This window comes from Misgurnus anguillicaudatus, chromosome 19 (genome assembly GCF_027580225.2).
Source record: "Misgurnus anguillicaudatus chromosome 19, ASM2758022v2, whole genome shotgun sequence".
In the NCBI taxonomy this organism is placed as follows: domain Eukaryota; kingdom Metazoa; phylum Chordata; class Actinopteri; order Cypriniformes; family Cobitidae; genus Misgurnus; species Misgurnus anguillicaudatus.
The window spans coordinates 5,166,355-5,193,266 of record NC_073355.2 but is presented as its reverse complement, the minus strand read 5'-3'; the positions used below and the strand labels follow the sequence as shown (position 1 = coordinate 5,193,266).

Genomic DNA, 26,912 nt, shown 5'->3' with positions numbered 1-26,912 from the left:
AAATGATGGTTCTTCTCCAAGGAGATTCAGCTGTCCTGATCCGCTGGTTCAAACACCCAAACATCAGTGAGTCAGGAGCCTATAAGGTGTATGCTGGATCACTGAGTTAATATCCTGAAACAACCTGTCATGCACCACAAACAGATTTATCAACAATGTGCATACATAGCTGAATACAGCTAGCACAAACTGCTACGCACAAAAGCAATGCCCTGAAAACACACACAAGCATGCAACCACAATTAATCTTAGATGCTAGAAATGTACTTTCAGCAGGTATGCAAACCCAAATGCTTGGCGAATGCATTGTAAGTGTTCATAGCAATGCATATTTAGCATGTGTTGCTATGGAAGTAATAACGTAGCAACAGAAATAGGCAGTGTTAGTGATAGAATTATCTTTAAGTGCCATTCAAGCAGATGTGTTATTATTTAGCTAGCTTTATAGACATGTCAACTTTAACCATTTTGTTCTTCAAACTGTTGAATTGTTGAGTCAAAGCAGAAGTTGACCTGAAAGACAAAACTGATATACTGCATAAGCAGGTAGTTGTGCTGTTTTTCTGCCCTTGCAGCAATGTGACATGTACTTTCGTTGTTCGGCAATAGATCAAAAGTACTTGCATGTGTATACATTTCAGGCATAACCCTGTCTTATACACAGAAATGCTAGACAGTTATCTGCGGAGCTTCTCTAATAAAGTCAGTTAATCTATCATCTCAGTCTGTATCTGTTTCCACGTATGCCTCCAAATTCCACATTGATTTTGCATCCTATCAGAATCATCGGATGAAAACAGGCAAAAAACTTTATGATGCTTTATACCAATGCTTCACACTTGTGTCAGTCTAGAGACAAAAAAACAGCACAGCTCATTTCAAACATTTTTTGACATTCTTGGGAGTTATGTTGTGCACACCTGCAGCCCTAACGTCAAATCAGCGCCGTCAATCTTATTTCTTAATATGGTTTGGCATGCACACACTCATTTCTTCACAGGAAGTTTGAAGATTCATATGAAATCTGTTGATGAGAGAGAAAAAAAATACTGGCATGAGGACTACGTTAGAAGGATAAGAGGGTGACAGGACGATACAGGAAGATGAGAGGCAGAGAACTGAGTGCTATTGTGTAGACTGCACCCAGGTGCAGGGCACATTGAGTCAGACAGGAGCCATAACTGGCTGCTCCATTTTCAGAACGGTATGAACACTAGTGTCCTCTATTCACTCAAAAAAAGACAGAAAGAAACATTTTACAAGTAGGAGGACATGACCTTCACTCTATACCTGCATCCAGCCCCTCTCCCTATCCCTTGCAGTCACAAACGCAGCCCTCTTTAAATCGTCGCTCAATTACGTTGCAGGTAATTTGTGTGGTTTCAGAGATTAAAGTTTAATTAAGACGACTTGAGTAATTTAGACCCAGGTTTAATATAATCACGTTGAACTGGCTGCTTGTAAAGTGCCCCGATATAAGGCTGAGGGAGAGTAGATCCGATACTGCTTTTCATTAACGAAGAACAAAGAATCCTGACTCCCTTGGCCCTCTGCTGGCTTGGCTGAGATCCACCGGCACATTTTCACTTACCCATCCCTGTCCACGCTCCCCACCACACATGCACACTCAAAGCCCCCCAGCGAACAGCAGCCCTGGAGGTTTGAACTTTCAGGGAGAGCGAGGGAATGAAAGAAAGCAGGAGAAAGGAAAATAAATATGCCGAAGCCAGTGCATCCCTTTGTCTTAGACCTCATCCGTAAAGTCGCAGAGCCTCAGAGCATCAGAGAAAGCATTTCTGACAGGCCAATCGAATCAGTGGACACATTTCAAAAAGCAAATCCCTCCCCCACCACCCACCACAACCTCGATGAGATAGAACGACTCGTACTCTCTGTCAAATAGCATGTTTCTGTGTGGATGTGCATGCGGAGAGATGCAAACACAGAGGCGTGTGGAGGCGGTCAGCATTAAGGTCTAAAAGAAGCCAAACAATCGATCGTCAACAGGATTTGACAAGACATTGCGAACCTTATCCTTGATTCATTGCGATTCTGTTGGATGTGGATGCCAAAAAGGAAAGAGGAAAATCAATAATAAAACTGCCTGGCAATAACAATCTCCATTCTTTTTTCATTCATCCATTCCTCCCTCACTCTCTTCCTCATCTTTGGTCTGATTCCCACTTTTCGTGTTGTTTGTCCCTTTACCCTGCTCTGATTTCTTCCACACTGAAAGAGAGGCTTTTAGTGCCAGTCCATCTGGATTTTCAGAGTGAGAAAATTATCTAACTCATTCCTCAGGTAACTGGACGATGGTTGATAAGAAGTTGGGATGACATACAAAAAGCATAAAGAGGCCAGAAACATCAAGGGCACCTTCTGGGAGTCGCCCGAGGTTCTGTCGCAAAATAAAAAAGATCCCGGAGTGAACCTCTACTCCCCCCAAACCTTGCCATGTAGACTTCTATTTGATATTCACCCCTTTGTTCTTCTCCCCTCTAATGGTAATATGACATCCTTTATATATCATTCTCTTCATGACATCCTTAAATTCCAGCCCACTCATTCTGCATGTAGACCAACCAAAGAACCAGACCTAAGGAAGTGTTCATGTCGACTGTCATTGCTGCAAAGACCTGCTTTCTCTGATTCTTTTTCCGAGAGGCATGAGATGAAATAACAGCCTCCTATACAAAATAGATCAAACAAAATCCTAGCACCAAGATGTAGAGGGGCTCAGACGGGTACTGTGCCTGTCATGTCCTTTTACTAAAGCTGACCGGCTCACAATTACGGTGGAAACGAGGAAAATAAATTATGTCTGTACCAGGCTACAAACTAATAGTGATGGGAAATGTATGTGAGTGAGGGAAAGTGGGCAAAGGAGTCTGAAGCATGTGGCTTAGAATCTAGTAAACTCCCAGACATTTCATTTGTGGGTGTCCTTCAGATAATTTGAGTGAAATGAGATTAGTGGCTGCCTACCAACATATCATTTTTTGGTTTGGTGCATTTATGAGATTTTATTGGACATCATTTTTTGAAATGCTAACTGCATACAGTATTGCCTACCAGGCACATCTAATATCAATGTGTTTGTTCAGCTGCCTTGGAATACACTTTTAATGTCCAAATCTGGTGTCTAGGTAGATAACTTGATAGATTTTGAAACACAGCCTTATTCTATCACCATGCAGCTCATGAAACAACAACATAAGTCGCCATCTCAAGGTCACTGCCAGCATGTCTCCCGCTTCGGGGTAGAAAGGTTAATCTGTGGTTAGGGTGGAGCCAAAATAGGACAGAGCAGGGGTGCGTCGCAGAGATATCGTCAAAAGAAAAAATGCGCGCGAGACAGAGATATCGGTAGCGCGAGTGACACTGCGACCGCTTCGCATCATCAATTAGCCGAGCTGAAGCTGCACAGCGCAGGAGCTAGCGTGAAGTGGCGTGCCTCACAGGGAGAAATAAATGACTCTGCCCTTATTGAGCGCAGCAAGGCATATAGCATTTCAGGCCAGTAATGTCATTGTGCCTTTGTACCGACGTTATTGATGAAGTCTGTCTCAGAGAAAATAATCCCTCGGCACGCCAGCATTTGAGACTTCTCATTCCGTCTGAAAGATCAATGTAAGCGATCTTCAGGACGGAAAATGCACCGGGAGAACCAAACGCGGGGAGCATAAATGTGTGAGAGCGCGACCACAGCAGAGTGCTGCAGCAGAGAGAGAGAGGACGGGATCAAAGCCGAGCGCTGCTTCACTGAAGCGCAGCACTGAGAGGGTAAAGCACAGCAGTCTCACCTGCTGCAAAAACCTCCCTCTCTCTACATCTGCTGCACCTCACCCCTCTGCTCTGCCAATGCCCTCTCCTACACATGCAGGCCTGTTGAGGAATATCAATCAGCTCTGCGCCCCAATTTATAGCAGCTCTTTCTTTTAAATGTAGAGTTGAAATTCCCAGGATGCTGTGTGCCTGGTTATATGCACATGTACGGGCTTGTTCTGTCGTTTCTGCATCTGAGAATTGGGGGATGTTGTGCGCCATCAGCAGTCTGCATTTGTGTTTCCTTAGTCTGTCACAAAGCAGCTTAGTGCTTTTTTTGCTGGTGCAAACATGCACTACAATCTTATTTAGATTTAATTCAGGTATTAGGACATGGTGAGAGAACCGCTGTACTTGATTTACCTGTGCACACACCACATGTCTTTCCCTAAGTATCACACACTCTAATGCACGGACTTAAAATCGATCACAGTGACAGTGTTCTCACCATGCCATACCAAGCACCCTTTATCAACAGCTCTCATTTCAGCCCCCTGAAGTGTGAAGCCTTGGGCACCGCTGGCACAGATGAAATGGGCACCAGGCACCTCTCTGCAGGGGGAGCAGGTTTGCTTTCTCGATCCCCTTTGTGTCGCCATGCCAACGGCGGCAGGTTTCAGCATTTAAAGGGCACTCTCTGCAGCCTTCTAATAGCGGAAGCAGCAAGATTTCTCATAGAGCATTCTGGGAGAAAATGCGATGCATGCAATTCAAAGCTAATTGGTGGATGTGTGTCATATGCGAAAGTCATTCAAAAGTATCGCTTGCTTTTGCAGCCAGCCGCAGTCATTATCACATTGTTGATCTTATGACTCGTGTTTTTTTGAGTTATGAAGTTGTCATTAAAAAGGCAATTAAATTATGAGGAACGCTGAGAACACATCTTACTTAATACATTTATTGCATAAGATTTAAAAGCAGTCGTGTTGAAACTTCATTTGAGGTTTACTTTGAAAAAAAATTCTATCAGCTTTTAACATGTGTAAGGTTACCAGGGTTGACATGTTGTATGATTTGGGGGGATGCTACTGTGACTCAATTGCATTTATGTAAAGCTATGATAATGTAATCCTTAAAGAGCCACAAATAATAGACAACGTTAGAAGATTAAATCGTGGTAGACCCAACACTTTCAGTGATGAAGAACAGAATCTTCCGGGCATTCCAGGTGTCCATACTGCAGAATCCCATCCACCCTTTATTTTCTGGAGACTGCTGTTTCTCTGTATGGCTCCGTTCTTTCAAAGGTCAGTAAAAAGCTGCAGCACTGTCAATCAAAGTGATGTCTAAGAGCGATGGGCCTCACGCCTGGCCAAGGCAGACAGTAGAGCTAAAAGTCTCAGATCTCATTAGCATCTTCTGAGACCGCTGTATGTCTTCTGAGCCATACAAAACATCACTGGCAAACAGATAAACTCATATTAGAATATCCCTAAAAGCTAATTATTATCAGTTTAATTTGATGCAGTTTGGATTCAGGCTTTTCATCATGTGAATTATACTTTAAATCAATGAATGAATTTTACCTGTGTGGGTCTGTACAGCTCTTGCAGTGAACAGATTAAATTTGGTCCTCAAATTCAGTTCATGTCCTTAACGGAGTGCGGTGAAATTGAATCGACCTCCTACCCTGACCTTCACTCCCACTTCTTTTCCTTCTTCCTTGGCATCTTCTTACCTGACACAGTGTTTGCTTTGGATGAAGGCTTCTTATGTGCGGATTGTCTTTCTTCTGCCTTGTGGCCCTCAATCTCATAACTTAGCTGTTTTATGAAGGATTTAGAAATGCCAGGGACCTGGTTTATTATTTCTCAGTGCCGTCAGTGTGAATGTATTCCACTTTTTCTTTAAATTCTCTAATATTGATCTTGGTCCTGCTTTAAAACTTTAAACCTAGTGATCTGTGTAACTAAAACCTATGCAGCCATCTTCTAAAGCAACGTGAAAAACAAAATGGGAACTTTAAACAGTGATGTTTTCACTCTAAACAACATGAGGGCACCAGTGCCGTTTATATGATGCACAATGCAAAATTTTTAATATTTCACATGACTGCATGTGTAAAGATTCTCTTCAGTGACCTTTTCACATTCCTTACACATTTCCCATCCACAATTACAGCAGATAATTGCCCAAAGCTCGTTCTAGGTTTTTCAGTGTAAAATCCTAAAGGCACCTGCCTCTAGAGATGATGTAATCAAGGAAAGTCTATTTACTGCATGTGAAATAAGGACACATGTAGTTACAGAGCACACTCTATTTACATGTAGTCACTCTAGTGTTAATGAATGATAGTAAGTTGCATTATGCCATGAAAGGTCTCATGGGGAATTCTGCCTTAAAGTACGTCGGAGCCCACTGAGCTCACAGCTGGCTTAAACATATCCCTCCACAGTCTGTTTCTGCATCAGCAACCCTCAAAATACAACATGGAGAACGATGACAAACAATTGACAACAGTTGGGTTCCAAAACAAGATAACTCTGTTTTTTTTAATCTTGTGTTTTGATTGTGCATTCCAATTAATATCAATCAACCCTTACGAAAATTAACCATGGTTTTACTACAGTTAAAACCAAAAAACCATGGTTAGTGTAGTAAAAACATGGTTTTGCTTATAGTAATCAATTCACCAAAAAACCATGGTTACTACACTTTTACCACAATAAAACCATGGTTAATTTTCGTAAGGGAAACTGGAGTTGGTTGGTTTTCATTTAAGCCGTCATAACTAAAAAATACTGTATTTTCCTGACTATAAGTTTGGCAAGTTAGGTGCGACTTATACGTTAAAATGATTTCATATGAACCAAGAGAAACTATTACCGTCTACAACCGCGAGAGTCCACTCTATGCTGCTCCTGTATTTATGTAATTCAATGGATTCAGTGATGCGGAATGACTCCGGGACCTTTTTGAACTTGATTTGGCTTGTCTTGGTAATTTAGCCTATTCAGCCTCCCAGGTATGTTTTAATATGCTATTGTGTATCATGTAAATAGCTTTTTATGTTACTTTAACATATAAGGACACCTATTCAGGCTGCTGTTCTGTGATATTGTTAGGTTCAATAACTTGCCTTTCCAGATTAAATATCTGTTCTTCGGCTTGGATTTTGTGAAATCATTTTCTAAATAAACGTGATGTATAGTCCAGTGCGACTTATATGTTTTTCCTCTTCAAAACGCATTTTTGACTTATAGTCCGGAAAATATGGTACAGCTAAGTAGCACAGTATAACACAATAAAAACAGGATAATAAACATTTTTAAAAACAGAATTTTCTCATTTTGGAACCAATCTCTTCAATTGCACCATTCAAAAGAAATTATTTTAATTTACTTGACAGTTTAAAGTTGCTTTTAGTCAGTAACTACTAAACCACGCATTTAAAATTCTGGAGATAAGTCTGTGTTGGTATAGTCATGATAAGTTCTATTGTAAAGTTATCTTTGTCATTATTGGATACCATACACACTAAAAAATACGGGGTTGTTTTTAACCCAGGGTTGGGTAACCACAGGACAGAACACACCTCTGGGCCAAAACGACCCAAACAATGGGCCGTTTCAACCCAACTATTGGGTTGTTTCAACATGGTTGATTAACAATAACCCAGCAGTTGGGTTAAAACAACCCATCCCTTGGGCCATTCCAACCCAGAAATGTGCTCCGTCCTATAGTTACCCAGCCCTGGGTTAAATATTTTTTAGAGTGTAGGAGACAAATTCTGCCCTCTCAGCAGACCTAGAATACTTACAGTACCTTTTAGACCAGATCTGCGGCTGTGTCAGCAACACTACTATACACAAGTCTTTAATCAGCTTCACACAGTGGAAATGTCATGCAATATGTTCAAGCATATGATTCCATTATGACTAGAAAAAAACTATTTTATGTGTTATAGTTGCTCCCACAGTTGTGATGGTTTTGAGAAGGGAAAGCAAGATATGTTAGTTGTCCACTGGCCAGCTTGTACATTTCACCACATACTGTATGCATTTTGAAAAGCTTACGCATGGATCCCGAGTGGTCCTATTTGGGTCACTGTGTAAACAGGCACAGCGGCAAACAAGCAGAACTGAAGCAGTAGTAGATGGTAGGGCCTCCAGGGAACATGCTAAGAGGGGAGCAGGATGCTCTTGGGCCTGATGGCTTCAGACATTGTGCTAGTGAGATGAATAATGTGTGCATCTGATGGGACCGGGAGGCCATCCCTAGACAGGCCCACAGCGGTGGAGGGGAGAAATGGAACAGCTTCCATCTATACCCATAAAACAAACACTCACCACTTTACTGTTGAGAAAAGAGAGTATTACCAGCGGATCATAGGTATGACTGTAATACATAGCAAACAGTGCACAGCTTGAATACATTTTGAGTTACACAAATACATGTATCTTCCTATTGAATGTATTGTACAAGGGCAAGTACAAGCAAGAATATTGTGTGTTTGCATGCCTGGTCCCCCTGAAAGTATCTTTTAAGACTCAAATGTGTCAGTAATGTAGTTGGGCCTATCATAGGGATTTGTGATAGCACCAAAATATAGGTTAGATAGGCTCTGGTTTCTAGATTCAATAAAAAAGATTGATTGCAGCTACAGTAAGTGTAAGTGAAATTTCTTAGTGCTCATCGGGAGATATGTGATTTGATGAAATGATTGAGTGTGTGTGTTGTAATATGATTTGTCTTATGACTAAAACACCAATACAAATTTAAATTAATTGAATAAAAGAATGATCTCTGATAATAAAATGAATGTACTAAACACAACCTCTCTCTGTTTATTTTTCTCTCTCCTTCCAAAGAGTCATGCAGTCCTTTAGAGAGCGGAGTGGTTTCCATGGCAACCAGCACTGCTACCAGCAGGAACCCCAAGAATTATCACGCCTTGAGAGTTATAGACATCATCATAGCCAGTCCAGACAGGGCTATGAGGCGCACGCTCTAGCTCCTGCAGGGATGTCTACAGCGGGAGCAGGTTCTAAAGACCTATGTTATGGACAGCAAACCTATCCCATCTACACCAGCACCAGTGTTACTCAGACTAAAAAAACTTATAGAGGAGCCAAAACTCCAAACCAGCACCTGCAAGCTGGCTACACCAATCACTTGGGGCCTGGATACACAGCCCAGTATATGAGCGAAGGTCACTTGCAGCAAAAATGGGATGAGTCAGCTCAGATGACCCAGTTTGAGCAGGACATGGTGGGGCGACTGGAGTCTGGGCTCAGTGGGTCATCGCAGTACCTAGAGCAGAACATGCTGGCTATTTCTCAAAGCCAGTGTCATCTCCCCACACAGTCTTCTGCCCCTGTCTATACAAGCTCACATCAACAGGGCCTTCCATCCAATCCTTCACAGACTCCTTTAATGTATCCACAAGGCCATCTTCATTTTCCTCAGCACTCACAACCACCTTCTTCCTCTTCTTCATCTTACATAGAAAAATGTAATCTAATGCCGCATGGCTACAAAGGCTATGGTATAACACCTAATTCCCAGTATGGAAGACAACTCAGCAATCAAAGCAATCTAAAGCAGAGTGGATATAGACCTCAAAACAATTATGGTTACCAGCAGACTCCCCCAAGATCTGGATTTGAACAAGGCTCCCTGCAAGGGATGTCTGGATCCCAAGAAAACCTTCAGAAATTCCAGCACTTTAATCAGCCACAGCAAAACTACTGTTTAACAGATATTTCTGTAAGGTCTCCAGAACAATACTACCAGACCTGCAGCCCAAGTTCTAGTCACTCTCCTGCGAGGTCTGTGGGAAGATCTCCCTCATACAATTCCACACCATCGCCCTTAATGCAGAATCCTGATTCATTCCAGTATGGCCAACCTCCCATTAATTCAGGCGCGTCCTCATCCACAGGTCTGCAAGAACAAAACATGCTGATGCCCCCTCATACCCATCCATCCCCCAGTGTTAACCACCAGTCCCAGACTTATTCTGGATCCATGAAAGAACGGTTTTCAGAAAAGCTTCTTTCCAACCCAAGTTTGTGGAGCCTCAATGCCCTGACATCTCAGGTTGAGAACATCTCCAACAACGTCCAGCAGCTGCTTCTCTCTGAGGCCCTTATGGCCAACAAAAAGACAAGCAAACGAAACCATCCTAAAAAGGCAGAAGACTATAGAGGCCAATTAAAGGGTATGGAAGATTCACCTTGTCCTGAAAACCAGCATGGTCCTCCTCCAGCTGAGGCTTACAGCATTACTAGGTCCATGACAGCAGAATTACAGGAAGGTGGATACTCCAGCAACACTGAGGAGCAGATGGACAAAAGTTATTACTATTTTGGTCAGGACAAAGGTCAAGCACACACCCAGACACACTCACGACTTAGCCTTGACACAGTGTCCACCTGCTCCTTAAACTCAGCTGATGATATATCTGTCAGGTCTGGTGACTCAGTACGAAGTCTCCATAGTGTAGCCTCTGAGGATAATTTCACGTGTGACCCCAGATTACAAAGAGTACTGACTGAAGAGGAGCCCAACAACTCTCTTAGGAACATTAGAGATGAGAGGTCTCCCATCTCTGTAACAGCTCCAAGTCCTATGAAACAGGAGAGTAATTCACCACAAGAAATAAAGTGTTCAGAAAGCACTCTAAAGGAGAATTTTGAGGAGTCAGCATGGACTGAAAGGATGGTTGATGAGGAGGAAATTAGACAAAGAAAGCTGCATGTAGAGCATGAGTGCAAAGGAGAGGTTAATGAGAAGCCAGATAAATGGCTAGACGATGAAAAAAGTCCTTCTCTTTTTCATAAAATAAATAAAGCAGTATTAGAAGAAGGTTACTCATATGAAACAGAAATAAATGTTTACCAAGGGTTGCAAAACAAATCTGATTCTGATAAAGGTGACTCAGCAGACATGGATTATTTTTCAGACCTTAAACACAATGGAAATAAAGGAACAGAAATAAAGTCTGAAAATTTCAAATCAGAACCACAGCCCAATGTTGAACCTCCCGAAAAAACATCTACAGGCAGTTCAGACAATGATCTGAATTTGTCAAAGAAAGAGGAAAACTCAAAGATGCAAAATTCAGTTGAGAGCCTGACACGCACTGATGGCCCAATGGACACCCTTGAGGATCAGCCGTCTGTCTTTCTCCATAATTCCTCTGAGGTAAGAGATGAAAAGGAAAGCCTGACATATTCTGGGAAGGTCTCAAATAATACAGCAAAACCACAAGAATCGTTTGCAGAAGTCTGCAGTACATTTAAAGAGATAGGTAATGTGCCTCAAGTGAACACAGAAACTGCACAAATGTTTGCCCTAGACCCATCACACAGAGGCAGTGAAAGGAGGTCAGATATATGTGACATTGCACCTCAGTTTCACACTGCCAAGAGTGGCTTCTCAGCTCTCAATGAGAAAACAACACCTCTGGCTCAGGCTAGGGATCATCACATCGATCGCGGTGATGCAAAGGTACTGGAGCCTGATTCTCCTCAGTTGCCAGGCAAGTCAATACTGCATTCTGCACCATCTTGGGCTGACACCCCACCCTCCCCAAAGAAAGGAGATGAAGATATGGAACCAGGTATAAGCTGTCCGAGTGCAGTGACTCCATCTGCCAAACTAGAGCCTTTGGCCTCTTCTGCACATACAAGAACGTTTGGTAAGAAACATGCACGGGGCAGGAGGAGACTAATGCATTCGAGTGTAGGTATCAGAAGGCAACTAAGTGTAGATGGAGACAGTGCTCCACCTTGTGCCCAAAATCCCAATATGACCTCCAGCAAAAGCGCCCTTTTTCCTGATCAGATGGAGACTGCTTATCAGGATATTAGCAGTCAAACACCAAAACTTGTGACAGATGGTTTGCCATCACGGATGTGCACTCGCTCATATGGTTCACAAAGTAGCCCAAAGGTTTTCCCCCAAGAGAGAAGAAAACCAGGCCCAAAGCCTGGTTCAAAGCCTGGTCCAAAGCCAGGTTCAAAACTAGGCTTAAAGACAGGTCCCAAACCTGTTACAAAGCCTGGCTTAAAACCAGGTCCAAAATCAGGTCCAAAACCTGGACCAAAGGCTGGTCCAAAATCTAGTCCGAAACCTGTTTCTAAACCAGGCTCAAGGCCTGAATTAACATCTGGTGTAAAGCCTGGTCCCAAACTAGGTTCAAAATCTACAGGGTCCATAGAAGATACAATACCTGGTCCAAAGACTGTTCAAAAGCCTGGCCCTAAATCTAGTCCAAAGCCTGGTTCTAAACTTGCTTCAAAGCCTGGGGCTTTACTAGGAGAAAAACCTGTATCAAAACCAAGTCAAACCAATACAGAGTTGAAGCTAACCGATGGATCAATGCCTAAAGGCCATGGTCGACCAAGAGGCCTCACTTCAAAGATCAATTCAGTGAAACAAGATAAAAATTTTCAAATTATAACAGACCAAACCAAGGACACAATATATATAAATGAACTTATTCAGCAAAATGTGAGCACTGTATCATCTTTGGACACAGTTGTTGTGGGCACCTCTACAAATGAAACTGTGAGTTCCACTTTAGAACCTACTCTAGATAGCAAATCTTCAGTAAAAGATCAAAAGTCCATGGTGCTGAGATCGCGGAAACAAACAAAAGAAAAACTGACTGAAGAGAAAGAACTAGATAATAATGAATCAGCTGATATAAGTTCAGCAAAGCTCATAGATACAAAAATTCAGGATGTTACTGTGGATCAGCCATGTGCGACTGAAACTTCTAGTCATGAATTACCAAATCGGGTAGACATCCCTACAGAAACACTGCAACATTCTTCTGAAGAGAAAATTTCTATCAAAAGAAAATTCACAGACCCAAAAAAAAGAAAGAAGGGTTTGAAAGCAAATCAAACAAAAACACAGGGGCCTCCTATAGAAACAGTCATAGGAGACTGCACTCCAAGGGAAAAGCTAAAGAGAGGCCAAAATATGCAAGCAGAATCTGTATTCAGCACTGTGACAACAGATAACCTTCCCACTGATGAAATCAGTGACATGCCTTCTGTACCTTCCCAATGTCCTACTAAAACTAAATATTTGCCCCCTCGAAAAGGCAGGGGCCTTAAATATGAAGCAATGGTTCAAAAAATCACATCCCCAGGGTCTAAAAAGCAACCTCTAAATATCCAACCAGATATTTTGGCAGAAGAATCAACATCAAAACCAGTACCACAGGTACCAGAGCAAAGAGAGACAGTAAAGGCCCCTGAGGTAGCTCATGAGGAAAGCGAGAGCACAATGACCACACAAGACACTGAAAACATAACAGGAATTCAGACTCCAAGGAAGAAAAGGAGAAAGTGGGCCACTGTTGAGAGCAGTGATACACCAGATGTAGGCCTGGAGGCTGGAAGCCTCGTTATCAACACACCAAGGCTAGCCAAACAGAGAGCCATTAAAAACAACCATGAGATGCATATGAAACAACGAAAGAAGAAAAGAAAAAGTACTGAACCACCAGATACCATACCTGTTGAGGAGCCAAAGGAGCCTGTCGAAACTGATATTCTGCCCCCACCTGCATCCTCCTCCTCTTTTCCAGACACAGTTGAACAAACACGGTATGAGACACCACCAACAGAATTATGTCCACCAGTCATAAAACCCAAAAGAGGCAGGCGGCCATCATTCAAAAAGAAACAAGAGGAAGGTAACACAGGAGATGACAAAGTAAAAGAGAGAAAAAAGTCTGTAACCAACACAAAGAATCGAAAGAGACTTAATGTCATCAGAGTCATAGTGAAAAGACCCAAGCTGAAGACAAAATGCAGTGAGGATCTCTCTCCAACAGTGAAGGGAACATTATCAGACATGCATCCAACGCATAGTGATGGCAAATCATCTTTTAGACCATACGTACACATTGACAGCTGTCTGGATCTAACATCTCTTTGTACAATCGTCAACAGGCCTGAGGAAGACCAGCTGCTCACCCAGGCAAGAACAAAAAGTGCAGCTAAAACAAAAAGTCAAGTCACAGTTACCAGGACAATATCAAACTCCTCAGTAATGCTCCAGGGGCCATTAGTTAGCAAAAGTCTAACTGACAGGTGTCTTACATGCTGCCTGTGCAGAAAGCCAGCAAATTATAGAGAGCTTGGGGATTTGTGTGGCCCTTATTATCCTGAGGACAGTATACCACGAAAAATGCTGTCTTTAACATACAGGGACGATTTCAGGCAAAGCAGCGACAGTGCACACAAGACAAAGGTCAGCTGTAGTACAGACCACATCAACTCACAGAGTGCCTGTGAAAAGAATGCACATCTGGAGGGGACGAAAGAAAAAAGTTGTGGGCATTCCAGAAGGGGGAAAAGGGCAATAAGGGAACAGTTAAGAACCCGCCCAAGTTTGCGGATGAGGTTCAAAAAACTGCTTCTGTTGCAGAGCAGACTTACTGGGGCTGCACCCCCTGCTGGTGAGGAGGGTAGTGAAACTACGCTGCACAGGTTACAGATGGAGGCAGAATCTAAGGAGCACTGGGCTCATGAAACTTGTACAGTCTGGACCAGAGGCGTAGTTTTGGTAGCAGGCAAACTCTATGGGCTGAAGGAAGCCGCTCAGAATGCAGCACACACGGTAAGTGTAAAATTTATATTATTCACACAACACTAATAATCTTTTATATATTAGGACACAAATCAGGGCATGACAATGACAGTCTATTTTTAGGATAAAAACTGTATCCACACATTGCAATTTACTTTTCTTGACCTTCCGTTTCCATTTTGACAACTAAACCAGAATCAATTAAAAGTATGATTTTTAATTTTGAATCTCCTTCTGTTTGCATTTGATCACACTGAGAAAAAATGTAAATATTGTAAACGAAAAATGCTAAATAAATGTAATTACTGTATTAATTACTGTATTTATTGTTGCACAGCCAGTCACATATTATTTTCAGAAAATGTTGAAGTTGCATACAGTAATCCATTCTATACAACCAATGCCTCCCTAATACCTGTAAATGCAAACTATACTGTTATATAAAATAATAATTATAATAAATAACATTTAATGGTTTTAATAACATACATGATTAGCACATTAGCTCTAAACTACACTTTAAGTCCAGGTAGCTAGTTCTCAGTAACTCTGGGTGGCTCAGGGGGCTTTGTATGATGGGTTCGCTGTTTCTGAAAGATACACCTCAGGCTTTCTGTCTCATCACAGAAATGCTCTCGGTGCCAGTTTGAGGGAGCTTCCATCTGCTGCAGCTGGAAAAGCTGTACTCAGAGGTACCATTATGTCTGCGCCAAAGAGACGGGTAAGAGCTTTGAGACTGTGTGTTTGTTTACATTATTGACCATCCATCTAACGGCTCCGTCCATGACATATGCAGGACATATGTGATTACTAGATTCACTCAGTCTCATAAATTAAACTCTAGATAATCAGAAACGACTCACTTTGACAAGAAGAACCTAACAACAGGTGAAATGACCAAATGTTAATAGGCTTTCACATTTACTGTTTGCTCTAAACCGTATTTTATTCTAAAACAATAAAGGTTATATTACACACACATACAAAAGAGATCACATAAATCAGATCACATGACATGACGTGTAATGTACGTAGTGTCTTAAGTCTGAATATGATCTGCGATTTATCTCTTGAGAAACCATGCTCATTCATTTTTCATGATTCAATCATAAACTCGCGCATTGCATTGTGTTTCATTAAACTTCTGAACAATCTCAGCTTCAGCGCAGATAGTGAGGAGCTCCCTGGTTTCTGCTTCATTCCAGTGTGCAGATATTTTTTCGTGAACACTGATTTGGATTAAAAAACATGTCAATGATAACTACGTCATTGCGACGGCACACCCGCCAACACTACGACACACCCCTTATGGCATTGTTTCTGCCTTTTGTTGACACAGGGTGCATTCTGGGATTGATCCAAGCAATGTTACTAGGTCCCCATCCTGAGATTGATCGTGTGATAAATTCAGAGATGTGTTTGCGCTCAAACAGAAGGCACTCTAGTAATTCTATGACAATTTTCTAGGATCAACGCTCTTTGTGAAAGGGTTTAAATGCATTCTAGTTCAAAAAATGGCACATGCTACAGACAACCTTTTCTTATTCTCTTGGTTTGCTTCCGAGATAGCAACAGACTCTGGGGCGGATCCGCACCGGAGGTGCATCAGAGCTGCCGACTTTGAAGTGGATCTTTCCCAGAGTCTATTTTCTTCTTATACAACCAAGAATGGGATGACATGCGTTGCAACAGTGTTGTAGTCGAGTCCGAGTCAAGACCAGAGATCGAGTGCCGAACCAGACAAAGCTGGAGGTGGACTCGGTCTTGACTCAGACTCAACACTCAATCTCTGGTCTTGGTCTTGACTCAGTGTCAACTACAACACTGCTTTGCATATGCTTTTCCTGTAAGAAAAAAAACTGTGTAGCCCAGGATGATTTTCCATTCTGGTCAATGCTGTGTTATACTGGTCTAGCTGGTGGACCATGTTGTTAACCAGCAGCAGTGCACCAGCACAATGTTTCTCATTAAGCTTGCTGACCAAGGGCTGGTTAGGCATCAAACTTGACTGAGATTAGTTATCCTTCGAAAGCCCTCCTTGTAGCAGCTGGCTGGATCAGAGCTCATTCACTTCATCAGTTCTGCTCCTATTTTTGTGTTTAATACATATCAGATGTTTTATGAGTAGTTTGTGTCATGTCATTTTAGGCAGAACTAGGTTTCTTTCACCATGCATTGCCATCAAATAAATTGGTAGTTATGTCACTGAATGTGGGTCATGTCAGAATCAAAAGGCCAGGCTGATTTAATCCCACGTTTGCATTTTCCGGTGGCACTGGTTACCTTGAATTCCTGCTTTTATGAACACCTTTTCTTACATTACTTTTTTCTCTGTCCCTCTATTCCAGGCTGCACATTTGAAGAGGAGACTTTCTCTATTAGATGCCCAAAACACAAGGTAAGCAGGACAATTGGTTTTGCCAAGGACATCTCTGATGTGAAAGACACTCCCATTGTACTGTGAACTTGAGCGTCCTTGTAACATTTAACCACCTCCCTCCAAAACAGTGATGAGTTAAGCTACACATTAGAGTGCAGCTTCTCATCAGTCCCTAAGGGCAACAGACGAGCCCAGGGCATATCACACCCTTATCTGTCTGCTATTGACTGTGCACATCTCCACTGACAGTATACATTAGTGAAGGGATGTTAATTAGACAATCTAGACTCTCTCGATCCTCTTGTTTCCCTCAAGGATCCAAGAGTGAACAGAAAGAGAAAGGAAATTAAAAAAGTTGTTTAGACGTGCTACCTGATGCTTATTACTGCGAGGGGAAAATGCCAAACCAGTTTTCTTTTCTAATTAGAAAAGTTTAACACACTTATTAGAAATGCCATCAAAATAATGTCCACGCTCACAAGATAAGAACTCATTTTAGTTTTAAGAAATATAATTTTTGTGTTGGGAGCAGGTCGCCCCCTCATGGGCACAAACATATATTAATCGTCAGTTTTTATTGAGTGACTTTATTGAGGACTTCGTCTGCCAAAATGGCCATACTGAGCACTGTTTGCCTCTCAATTTGCAAAGACGCGAGGATGGAGAAGATGGAGCATTAAGTGAAATGGCATGTCCTCGTTCCACACTCTCTGTATGAAGTTAATTCTCTATTATCAAGTGCATTTAATCCCAAAAAATGTTTAACAAGAAAAAAATAGTTTAAAACACACTTGAGTTAGAGTTCATGGCTTACAGTCTGGGCTAGCTATGATTAGCAATGTGGATTATTTTAAGAGACCATTCAAAGGATGGCACACACATCTATCGCTGTATGTTTGTTTAACATTTAAGCTAAACAATATTGTGGTTGGCGACTTTTCACCTATAAAACAGAAACTTGCTGATTTGTACTAGATAAAACCAACACACCAGTACATATGTATATGAAGAGTTTCGTTGCAAAACGAGATAACCCCCGTTTTTTTAATTGTTCAGAAATCTCGTTTTTTGGTTGTGCATTCCAATTACTTTCAATGCAACTGCAGTTGGTTTGTTTTTATTTAAACCTTCATAACTTAAAAATACAGCTAAGTCGCACCATATAACAAAATAATACCATGATAACATAATAATAAACATGTTTGACACAAATGTAAAAAAAATGGATTTATCTCGTTTTGCAACGAAACTCTTCAAATATTATTTTACCTGATATGAAGTGTGCACTGCAAACACGAGCATTATTTATGATCGTCTCCGTCCAGTCTGTACATTGTATTGCATTCAACCACAATTGTCTTCTTGATTTCTGCGAAGTAATGTCTGTCGGGATCCGGTAAAACTTTATTTTTTAACCAAAAGTGCTTTTCCTTCTATTCTGGCAGCCAAAAACACAACAAGGTGACATTTTAAAGTCCAAACCTCAAACTTTTAGCACGCCGGCTATGAGTTTCTACTATTTTTTTGCCTCCACAGTGAAGTGGGCGATTAAGCGGTCTGTAGGATACACTTGCGTATCCTCGCTTACGACCCCTCACTCCTCGTTCCTCCCCTTCTTGCGGTACAATTAAAGAATTGAGATGTCCTGATGACAGAGCTTGATCGGTTTCCATATCGTAGGATGTAGGATATAGGCGAGAAAGCATACTGAGAAGCACCCTGCATTGTCCCCTACTCAGTAATACAAGTGCTCCATTCAGTATCTTTGGTGTATACCAGGGTTCCCCAAATCTTACCCTGGAGGGCCGGAGCACTGCAGAGTTTAGCTCCAACCCTGATCAAACACATCTGAGCAAGCTAATCAAGGTCTTCATGATCATTAGAAAATCACAGGTGGGGAAGTTTGATTTGGGGAACCCTGGTGTATACCATTACATGCTATGCACTAAAATGTATATTCCTTCCCATAGCATAGTTTTAGGGCATAGTATAAGTAGGCGAACTGGGACGCCACATGAGTGTGTTGCTGTGCAGTTGCTAAGATGTTCTGGGTGGTTGCTAGTGCGTTGCTAGGTTGTTCTGAGATGAGCTTTGCTATTCTTTATGGTAAGCAGTGATTTCCACTCTACTGCTCTTTCATGAAATCAAGTTTTTTGCTCCATCTACTTCTGATTGCTGAGTCACAAACACTGATGTTTGCTGATGCTAGAGATGCCTGTGGTTCATTAGAAGTTTCTCTTGGATCTTTTGAAACTTCCTGGATGAAGTGCAGCTGTGCCCTTGGAGAAATGTTGGCCGGTCACTTAATTCAGGGAGAATTTATTACTGTTCCTTTCCCAGTGGCTTTGTAACTCTTTCCAGGCTAATGTATCTAATCCTTGAAACTATGCTTTTCTCAGGCTTCTCTTAATAAATTTGATGTTATTTGATCAATTTAATGACAAAAATATGCAACGCAAGAAATATTTCTTACAGCACTGTATGGTCTTACGCAGTTTCACATTTGGCTGTGCACACCACCACCTACAGGTAATCTGTGAACTGCAGCAAAGGAAGGTCAGGAGAGAGAATTAAAGAATAGAGAGAAAGAGGGAGAAATGGAGCAAATGTTCATGACGACAAGGAGACAAAGAAATGATACTCAGCAGCAGTACATCTTCCTCTTAGAGACAGTAAAAGAAAAACCTGGCTGGAGATCAAAACACCCCACCCTTCTCCATCCATCTCTCACCCTCCCTTCCTCTATCACCCTCCCACGACAAAGAGCAGAACAGAATGAAAGTCGGAGAGAGACAAACAGAGCAAAGGAGAAAGTTCAGAACAAGTAAAGCATGCATCAGGAACGGGATCTAAGGGCTGCGGGTCTCTGGGATGCCAATTTGCAGTTTTAATGAAAGCGAGCGGTAGAGATACCACCCCCGTCCAGGTCTCCCAGGATATCTGCTCTTCATCTTCTCTGCGCTCATACACCATCGGTGGTGAGGTTCTGGGTTCACGTGGCTGGAGAACATGACAACAGTAATGCAGAACAAGCAGAGCTTCAGGTCAGGACGATGGGGGGCAGCACACAGATGGAAGTGAGAGAGGATGGAGCTGTGCTTGTATTGCTGCATGTGTAGAAACACATAAAAACTAGATCTGCATTTACTGAAAATCCACCATTGCCTGCAAGGCAGCAAAAATAGTGTTACATTTTTAGGTAAGCGTAGGTTTGGCTTGTTTAAACGGAGTGCTGCATCACAGCCGTGCTTGCTGTTGTCATGACACTCGATGCACGTCTTGTTTTCTTTTACATAGCGCCTGTTCAATATGCACCCTTGCCTGCTACAGAATGCAAAAAGCATTACATGAAGTTTAAATACCTAATACCACAGGTGAATAACATCCAGATGAATCCTTTGCTATCCCAATGAGGCCATTAAAGCAGTCATTGTAGATGTTAAAATAAGGCTGGTGAACTATAAGCCAGACAGGACAACGGTGCAAGTAAATTGTCCAGAAATGTAAATACTACACATATGGATTTATAAAGCATGTAGGCCCACTTGATTAAGTGTGTCTGCCTTAATGCTAAACATGATATCATGCATAAGGATGACATCCTCTACTGTTCACTGGAAGATAGCAATTCATGTGTGTGTGGAACAAATATTCGGATAAAATTATAGTTTTGGTTGAATTCATTTCAATTGTTGAATAGCGTCAGTGGTTTAAAACAAATCATAACCAGAATTTTTCAGTAGTATCAATACAGTTATGCTCTCCAAGCCATTTAACAAGGGCACAGTGAGAGAGAGAGATACTGATTATCAACACTGAAAAGCGGATTAAGAGCGAGAGAGAGAGCGAGAGAGAGAGAGAGAGAGAGAGCAGGCAGGCTGCGGAGGACGAGGAGAGAAAGACATAAAAGGAAAGCGTCCATACCAGCGCAATTATTAGACGCTCCTGCTGTGTGACTCCACATCCAATGCTGCGCAGCGGCGAGCGACGCACAACAGTCAACAAACACGCGTGCACTGTGCATGCTGCTGCAGGACGTATGTGTTGCGCGTGCTCAACGAGCATACAATAGGCTTGTTCGACCTCATGAGGGCGGCGCTGCAAAAACCGGCATGGCTGTGACGTCAAAGTACCGCGAGAGTCGAGAAATCACACACTCACGTTTTATTTCGACCCGTCCTCGCGGTACTTTTACGTCATCCGCCTGTCAGTTCTTGCAGCACCGCATGAAGTCTAACAAGTCTATAAGCATAAGTCTTTTCCACTTGCCAGCAATGTCATATTCCACCAGTATTATACTGCTTTACTGTTTGTATTCCGCCACTGTTTTAGAATTAGCACCGGAGGCTCGTTTAACCTTTTTATGACTGGTAAAAGCAGCAACCAGAGTGGACTGTATTTGTAATCAGAGAACAAGTGTTGACTTCACCAGCTGCCTAGAGAGAGCGCTGCTAGACGGTTTTCACTCACACAGCTGCTTAAAACGCCTGCGCCGGTGTTGTGTCGAGGTCTGTTCCCCCTATGTTCCCCCTATTTTTCCCCTTCAGTGTAGTGTTTTTATGGCGTTTTTATCACGTTATAGGTTTTATTATTTATATATTTAAAGTTTTAATGGCTACTGAGATGTATATGTGTGCATTTCTGTAATTTATCTGTATTGTTCTTAATGGTAAGTCAATTATTTTTACAGTATGAATCATATTATATGTATAATATTTATTTAATTATGTATGCAAACATTACATTTTTAAAACAACCAGTAAAGGAAAAAAAAGAAAAAGACAGGCTATATTTTAAAAGAAATACCCTAATAGAAAACTGTCAAATGTATGAAATATTTAATAAATTGTATTATAAAATACATGACATTATGCCTTTTTAGTATAACCAATTCAAATCTTTAATCTTTCTAAATGTAACGTGATGAAAACGCTATAAAAGCACTACACTAAAGGGAAACATAGGGGGAACGGAGTTCGACACAACACCGGCCTCGTGGGTGACATAGTAACGCTATTGTCTTAGTTATACTTTCCCTGAAGGTCTATATCAAGACAATCTATTAAAGAGTAACTAAACCCAACTTTTGTTACTTAATGATCTGTAAGAATGATGCTATATTAGTGCTGTTCGTTGATTTTAGTAAGTTTTTTGACATATTTGGGTATTAAAGTGTTTCAATACTACAATATATGATGTAAAAACGTCTGAGTGCTGCCCTCTTCAGGTTGAACGGCGGCTACTGCAGTTGAATTTTCCTATTGGATGTTGCAACTTCGCTGTATCCGACCCGGTGTCCTTCAGTCTCAGATATCGCGAGAAGCAGTATCACTTTACAGCAAACAAGACAGAGGCAGGCTAGCTAAACACGGCTAGCGATTGTTGCAAATGGCAGAGCCGTGGAAGAAGCATCGAAAACCCTTGACGGAAGGGAAACCTAACTGGATTGGAAATAAGCTGATAAACTTGGTTCCGAGGGGGGAGGGACAACAGTTCGTTTTTACGACAGTGTGTTTGAAAGCATTTACTTTCAAACACCAGGGGAAGCTCGTAGAGAAATATTACGCAGACTTGCCTGGTTTCCCTTTAAAGGGATGTTACAAAGACCAACATGCACTGTAAAAAGTGAAAGTTGGATCTAATTATTATTTATTATACCACGGGTCTGTTGAATGCTGCATTCTGATTGGCTGAGAAATGTTCTATGGGTGTTGATTATTTTTCTGTAAACCGCACACCTATCTTTTCAAATGTCTTAAAAATAGGCACCAGAGCAATGTTTGTGGTATAAGCGGAATAATTGACTCCGGTCCTTTGAATTATTTGAAAATAATGCACACCTGCGGTGTAACGCGGAGTGCCGAATTACCACCTTGGTGTGCATTATTTTCTTATAATTCAATGGCCCGTCGTCAATTATTCCTTACCTAATTGGTAACAGCTAAAAATGTAAGCTTTTTCAACTAATTGAAGTTAAACAATTTTAGGTGTTACCAATTGAAGTGATTTTTTAAATTAGACTTTTACCTTTTACAGTGTAGAATGTGAAATAAGGATTCAGAAAAATCTATGCATTGATTACCACTTAAAGCAATAGTCTTAAAGGGGTCATACTGTGAGATTTTTTTTAAGAAGTAAAATAAATCTTTGGTGTCCCCAGAGTACATATGTAAAGTTATAAAACGGCTCGTTCTGGTTCTTCATTCTGATTGGTTGAAACGCGTTCTAAGCTGTGATAAAATACCCCGGTAAACCCACGGTTCAGACCGCATCACAAGTATCATTGCGCCACTGTTGCTGCGTACTGATTTATGAAAATAAACACCTCAGTCTTTAATCATTTTTTTATTTTTCTACATTTGCACAATTATGGCGATATCCAGATAAATGTCAATAAATAAAACATTTCGTCAATAAAGAGAAAACATTCTCTGACGTTTTTTTTTGTCTTATTGATATTTCCGCTATTATCCACAAGATGGCAATCTTACCCAACTTAAACACTGAGGCATTCACTCGACACAACAGCGTTGTGGTGGATTTAGCGTGACGTGTGTTTTGATCAGGCTCTGAATCTGGGGCCCGTACCATGAAAATGGTTAAACAAACTCAGGGTTACAGGATTAGTTTCAGGTTGACAAAACCAAGCCAATGTGCAAGCCTTGTTGGTAAAAGCTATTTTCATGGTACCCAAAACCCAGGATTTGCACAAACTAATCCTAAACAAAGCTGGCTAACCAACTAAACCAGCTTCATGGTATAGGCCCCTGATCTCTTACAAAGTTCTTCACAAAAATGGAATTATCTCCGCATTTAGCTGAAAATTTGAGAGGTGATAGCTGATAAGACAACAAATTAAGGTAGGATGAAACGTTTTTTGATGTTGTTGGAAAGCGGATGGACTGTTCTTTCATTTGATATTTTATTTTTATTATGTTTATTTAAAGAAGATAATTTTTCTGTAAGACATTCAACTAAAACTGGGTGGCAACTTAAAAAAACGCTGACGGGGAAAAAGTTAAGTATGCTTCCGAGCATATTTGATCATCACTTCAACAGTTGCACGATATAAAGTTTAATGTATAAATTAGATGAATGTTGATTTATAAAAATAAACACCACAGTCTTTAATCATATTTTCATTGTGTCTTTGCTGCATCTCTGTTGGTTGGGAACTGCGCTCTGTTGCAGCCACACTTGATTCTGAGGAACTACTTTGTTTGGCGGAAGAGTAATATTTATACTAATATAATTACAACTTATTTGTGTTTCATTTTGTGAAACCCTGCTATGCATATGAAGTAACCGTTTTATAAACGCAATAAACCCCTCGAAGCGTTGGGTTACCGCTTCGCGTCGTGCCTAACAACGCCCCTTAGCTGTTATAAAATGCACTGGTAACCCACTGCTTCTTGGGGTTTATTGCTTTATTTTAGCTCAAAATACCACATAGATAATTTATTGTAACATGTTAAAATTGCCACTTTGTAGGTGTGAGCAAAAATGTGCCGTTTTTAGGTGTCTCCTTTTAAATGCAAATGAGCTGATGAAATGCAAACACTGATCGCAATGATGGTGGTTTGTTGAAATTAAAACTCAATTGTGCTGTCAATTATTCTCTCTCTCTCTCTCTCTCTCTCTCTGCACTAAATGGCGGTGCCGTAGTTGGATAGTACAGATTAAGGGACGGTATTATTTTAATAAGACTTGCTACCTACGTCACAAAACAGGCGAAATCTGAATGACCCTATTTTTTACATGCTTGCAGAGAATGGTTTACCAAAACTGAGTGACTGTTTTATTCACATTTTCTAGGTTGATAAAAGCACTGGGGACCCAATTATAGCACTTAAAACATGTAAAAAGTCAGATTTTCACAATATGACCCCTTTAAAAATAAAGGTGTGTTTTAATTAGAGTAAGGGAAGAAAAGTAACACCTAAATAATATTTCTTACTGTAATATATTTTTCATTTTTATATTTTGAAGGGAATGGCAAATATAGCAACCCAGACAGCAGACGACACTGGGCAGGATCAGCACCGGATCCGCACTGGAGCTGCAGACTCTGGCGTGGATTCGGCCCAGAGTCGTATGCTGTCTGGGATCCACTCAAATCAATGTAATGAAATGATACAGAATTCACCTTTATTTACTGAAATGTAATATAGTAACAAATATTTAAATATATCATGGTTTCTATTCTTTAAAATATGTTTTATATTCACTTTAAATGTGTCTGTTTTTCAGGCAATTGACACATAGACACATGAGGACAAATGAATGTCACACACAGTGCGCAACAAAGGACATGCGTCTGTCTGTGTGCTGCAGACACCCAAAATGGACAGAAAAACTGGAGCTTCATTTGAAGCACAAAGATACTGTAGCAATACTGACCCAGGATCAGATAATCTCCGAAAGCATCCGGACCGCTCTAAACACATCATTCATGGTCAAAAGCTGAAAAAGGGAAAGACGCTTTTGTTACGGATCAAAATGTGCCATTCTTCCGTTTTTATTTCCATGTTCTGGAAGGGATGTTATCAGTCGAGGACACCTGGTGGCAGATTTGGCCGGCAGCCCTGAGCTCTGGCTGGCACAGTCGTATTCCCGCTGTTAAAGGGAATTGAAATTTGAAGATGTCATGCATCATGCACTCACTGGATGTATTTCAATGGACACCTATATGTTATTGAAACTGTACATGGTGTGCTTTACAGGTCTAAATATTCTGATCTCATATAAATGCATTATTTTAATATACTGCTACTCCAAGGTGTAGGCTTATTTTCACGTGCATTCGAAGACTAAACTACACTACTGAGATATCAACAGTGTATACAGATGAAAAAATATCCTGTGTTCATATGTGTATGAGCTCTTCAGCATTTATTAAAGGGATAGTACACCTGAAAATGATTTCTTTTTCTTATTGTTTTTACCATCATGTCATTCCTGACTTATGAAACATAAAAAATATCTCAACTTAACAGATCCAGTCTAAATTGAAAAGTGTTATAGTGCACCAGATGAGAAGATTTCGGCCTGTTCCTCACAAAAAGCTGTGATACATTATGCTATAAAAGATTTGAAACAGCAACATTTTTTCAGGTTAACAGCCCTTCAGTCTGCATTAACTTGAATTGTTTAAGAAAAAGACATTCAGATAAAACATTCAAAATAATATGAATCAGGAATGATATGAGGGTGAATAAACGATGATATGAAAACCTCCGTTGGGCGAGATATGCATATCATGGACAGACCAATTTCACAATTCTGTTCATGTAAATGGTAAAGTGATGCAGAAGAAAACAAACAAGACTTAAAATGAAAAGTCATAGTCATTTAATCAGAGATGTATATGTGACTAACATATTATAAGCCGTCATTTCATTGCAGTATTAAAGATAAGACCATAGATGACAAAACCATCCACGTAATTCTTTGATTTCTAAATCTTAAGTAATTGTGTATATAAGTATTTGCTGCTGTTTAAATGTAAGATGTGATGTACTATTATAATTGTGTATAGTATTTCTTAGAGATGTTTATTTTCTATAAAAACAAATATGTTATTGCTTACAAAAGTTATTAAAACGATTCATTAAAATGATTTTTTCGGATTTGTATTTGTCCACCATGCCCATATTGCAGTGTTCACGATATATTCCTGATTTTGTGAAGCTAATAGATGTGTAAACATGAACAGACGTCTTTGAATTCAGATCAAAGCAACGTTGTTTGCTATTTTGTGATACAACTCCAAACAATTCAAAGCTTTTATTCTTAAATGTGTCTCTCAGTCACAGCCAGCTGTCCGAAATAATATCTGTAGACATATAGGAAACAGATCTACACCTGCTTGCTTTCTTAACACTAGAGATCCACCGATATTAAATTTTCCCACCGATACTGATAGCCGATTATTCAGACTGATACACTGAAAAAATGATTCATTGAATTTAATCAATGTTTTTAAGGTAAGTGGTTGCAATCAATTTATTTAAGCTACATTTAAACAAAAAAAAAAGATTAGTAAAGTAAAATAAAATACAAAACTTTTGTTTAAATGTAGCTTAAATAAATTGATTGCAACCACTTACCTTAAAAAATTGATTAAATTCAATGAATCATTTTTTCAGTG

The 26,912-nt window shown here is 40.6% G+C and overlaps 1 protein-coding gene across 2 annotated transcripts in view; it reads left to right on the top strand.

Moving 5' to 3' along the window:
- The window catches only part of rai1 (retinoic acid induced 1), a 58,330-nt gene extending 31,953 nt beyond the window's left edge, over positions 1 to 26,377 (top strand). For both annotated transcript variants that reach the window (XM_055184413.2, XM_055184421.2), the window contains exons 2-5: positions 8,637 to 14,412; positions 15,010 to 15,103; positions 16,731 to 16,780; positions 25,013 to 26,377. In XM_055184413.2, coding sequence (XP_055040388.2) covers positions 8,641 to 14,412; positions 15,010 to 15,103; positions 16,731 to 16,780; positions 25,013 to 25,027 — 5,931 coding nt within the window. In that variant the 5' untranslated portion in view covers positions 8,637 to 8,640 and the 3' untranslated portion in view covers positions 25,028 to 26,377. The remainder of the gene's footprint in view (positions 1 to 8,636; positions 14,413 to 15,009; positions 15,104 to 16,730; positions 16,781 to 25,012) is intronic.
- Positions 26,378 to 26,912: the final 535 nt, after the last annotated feature.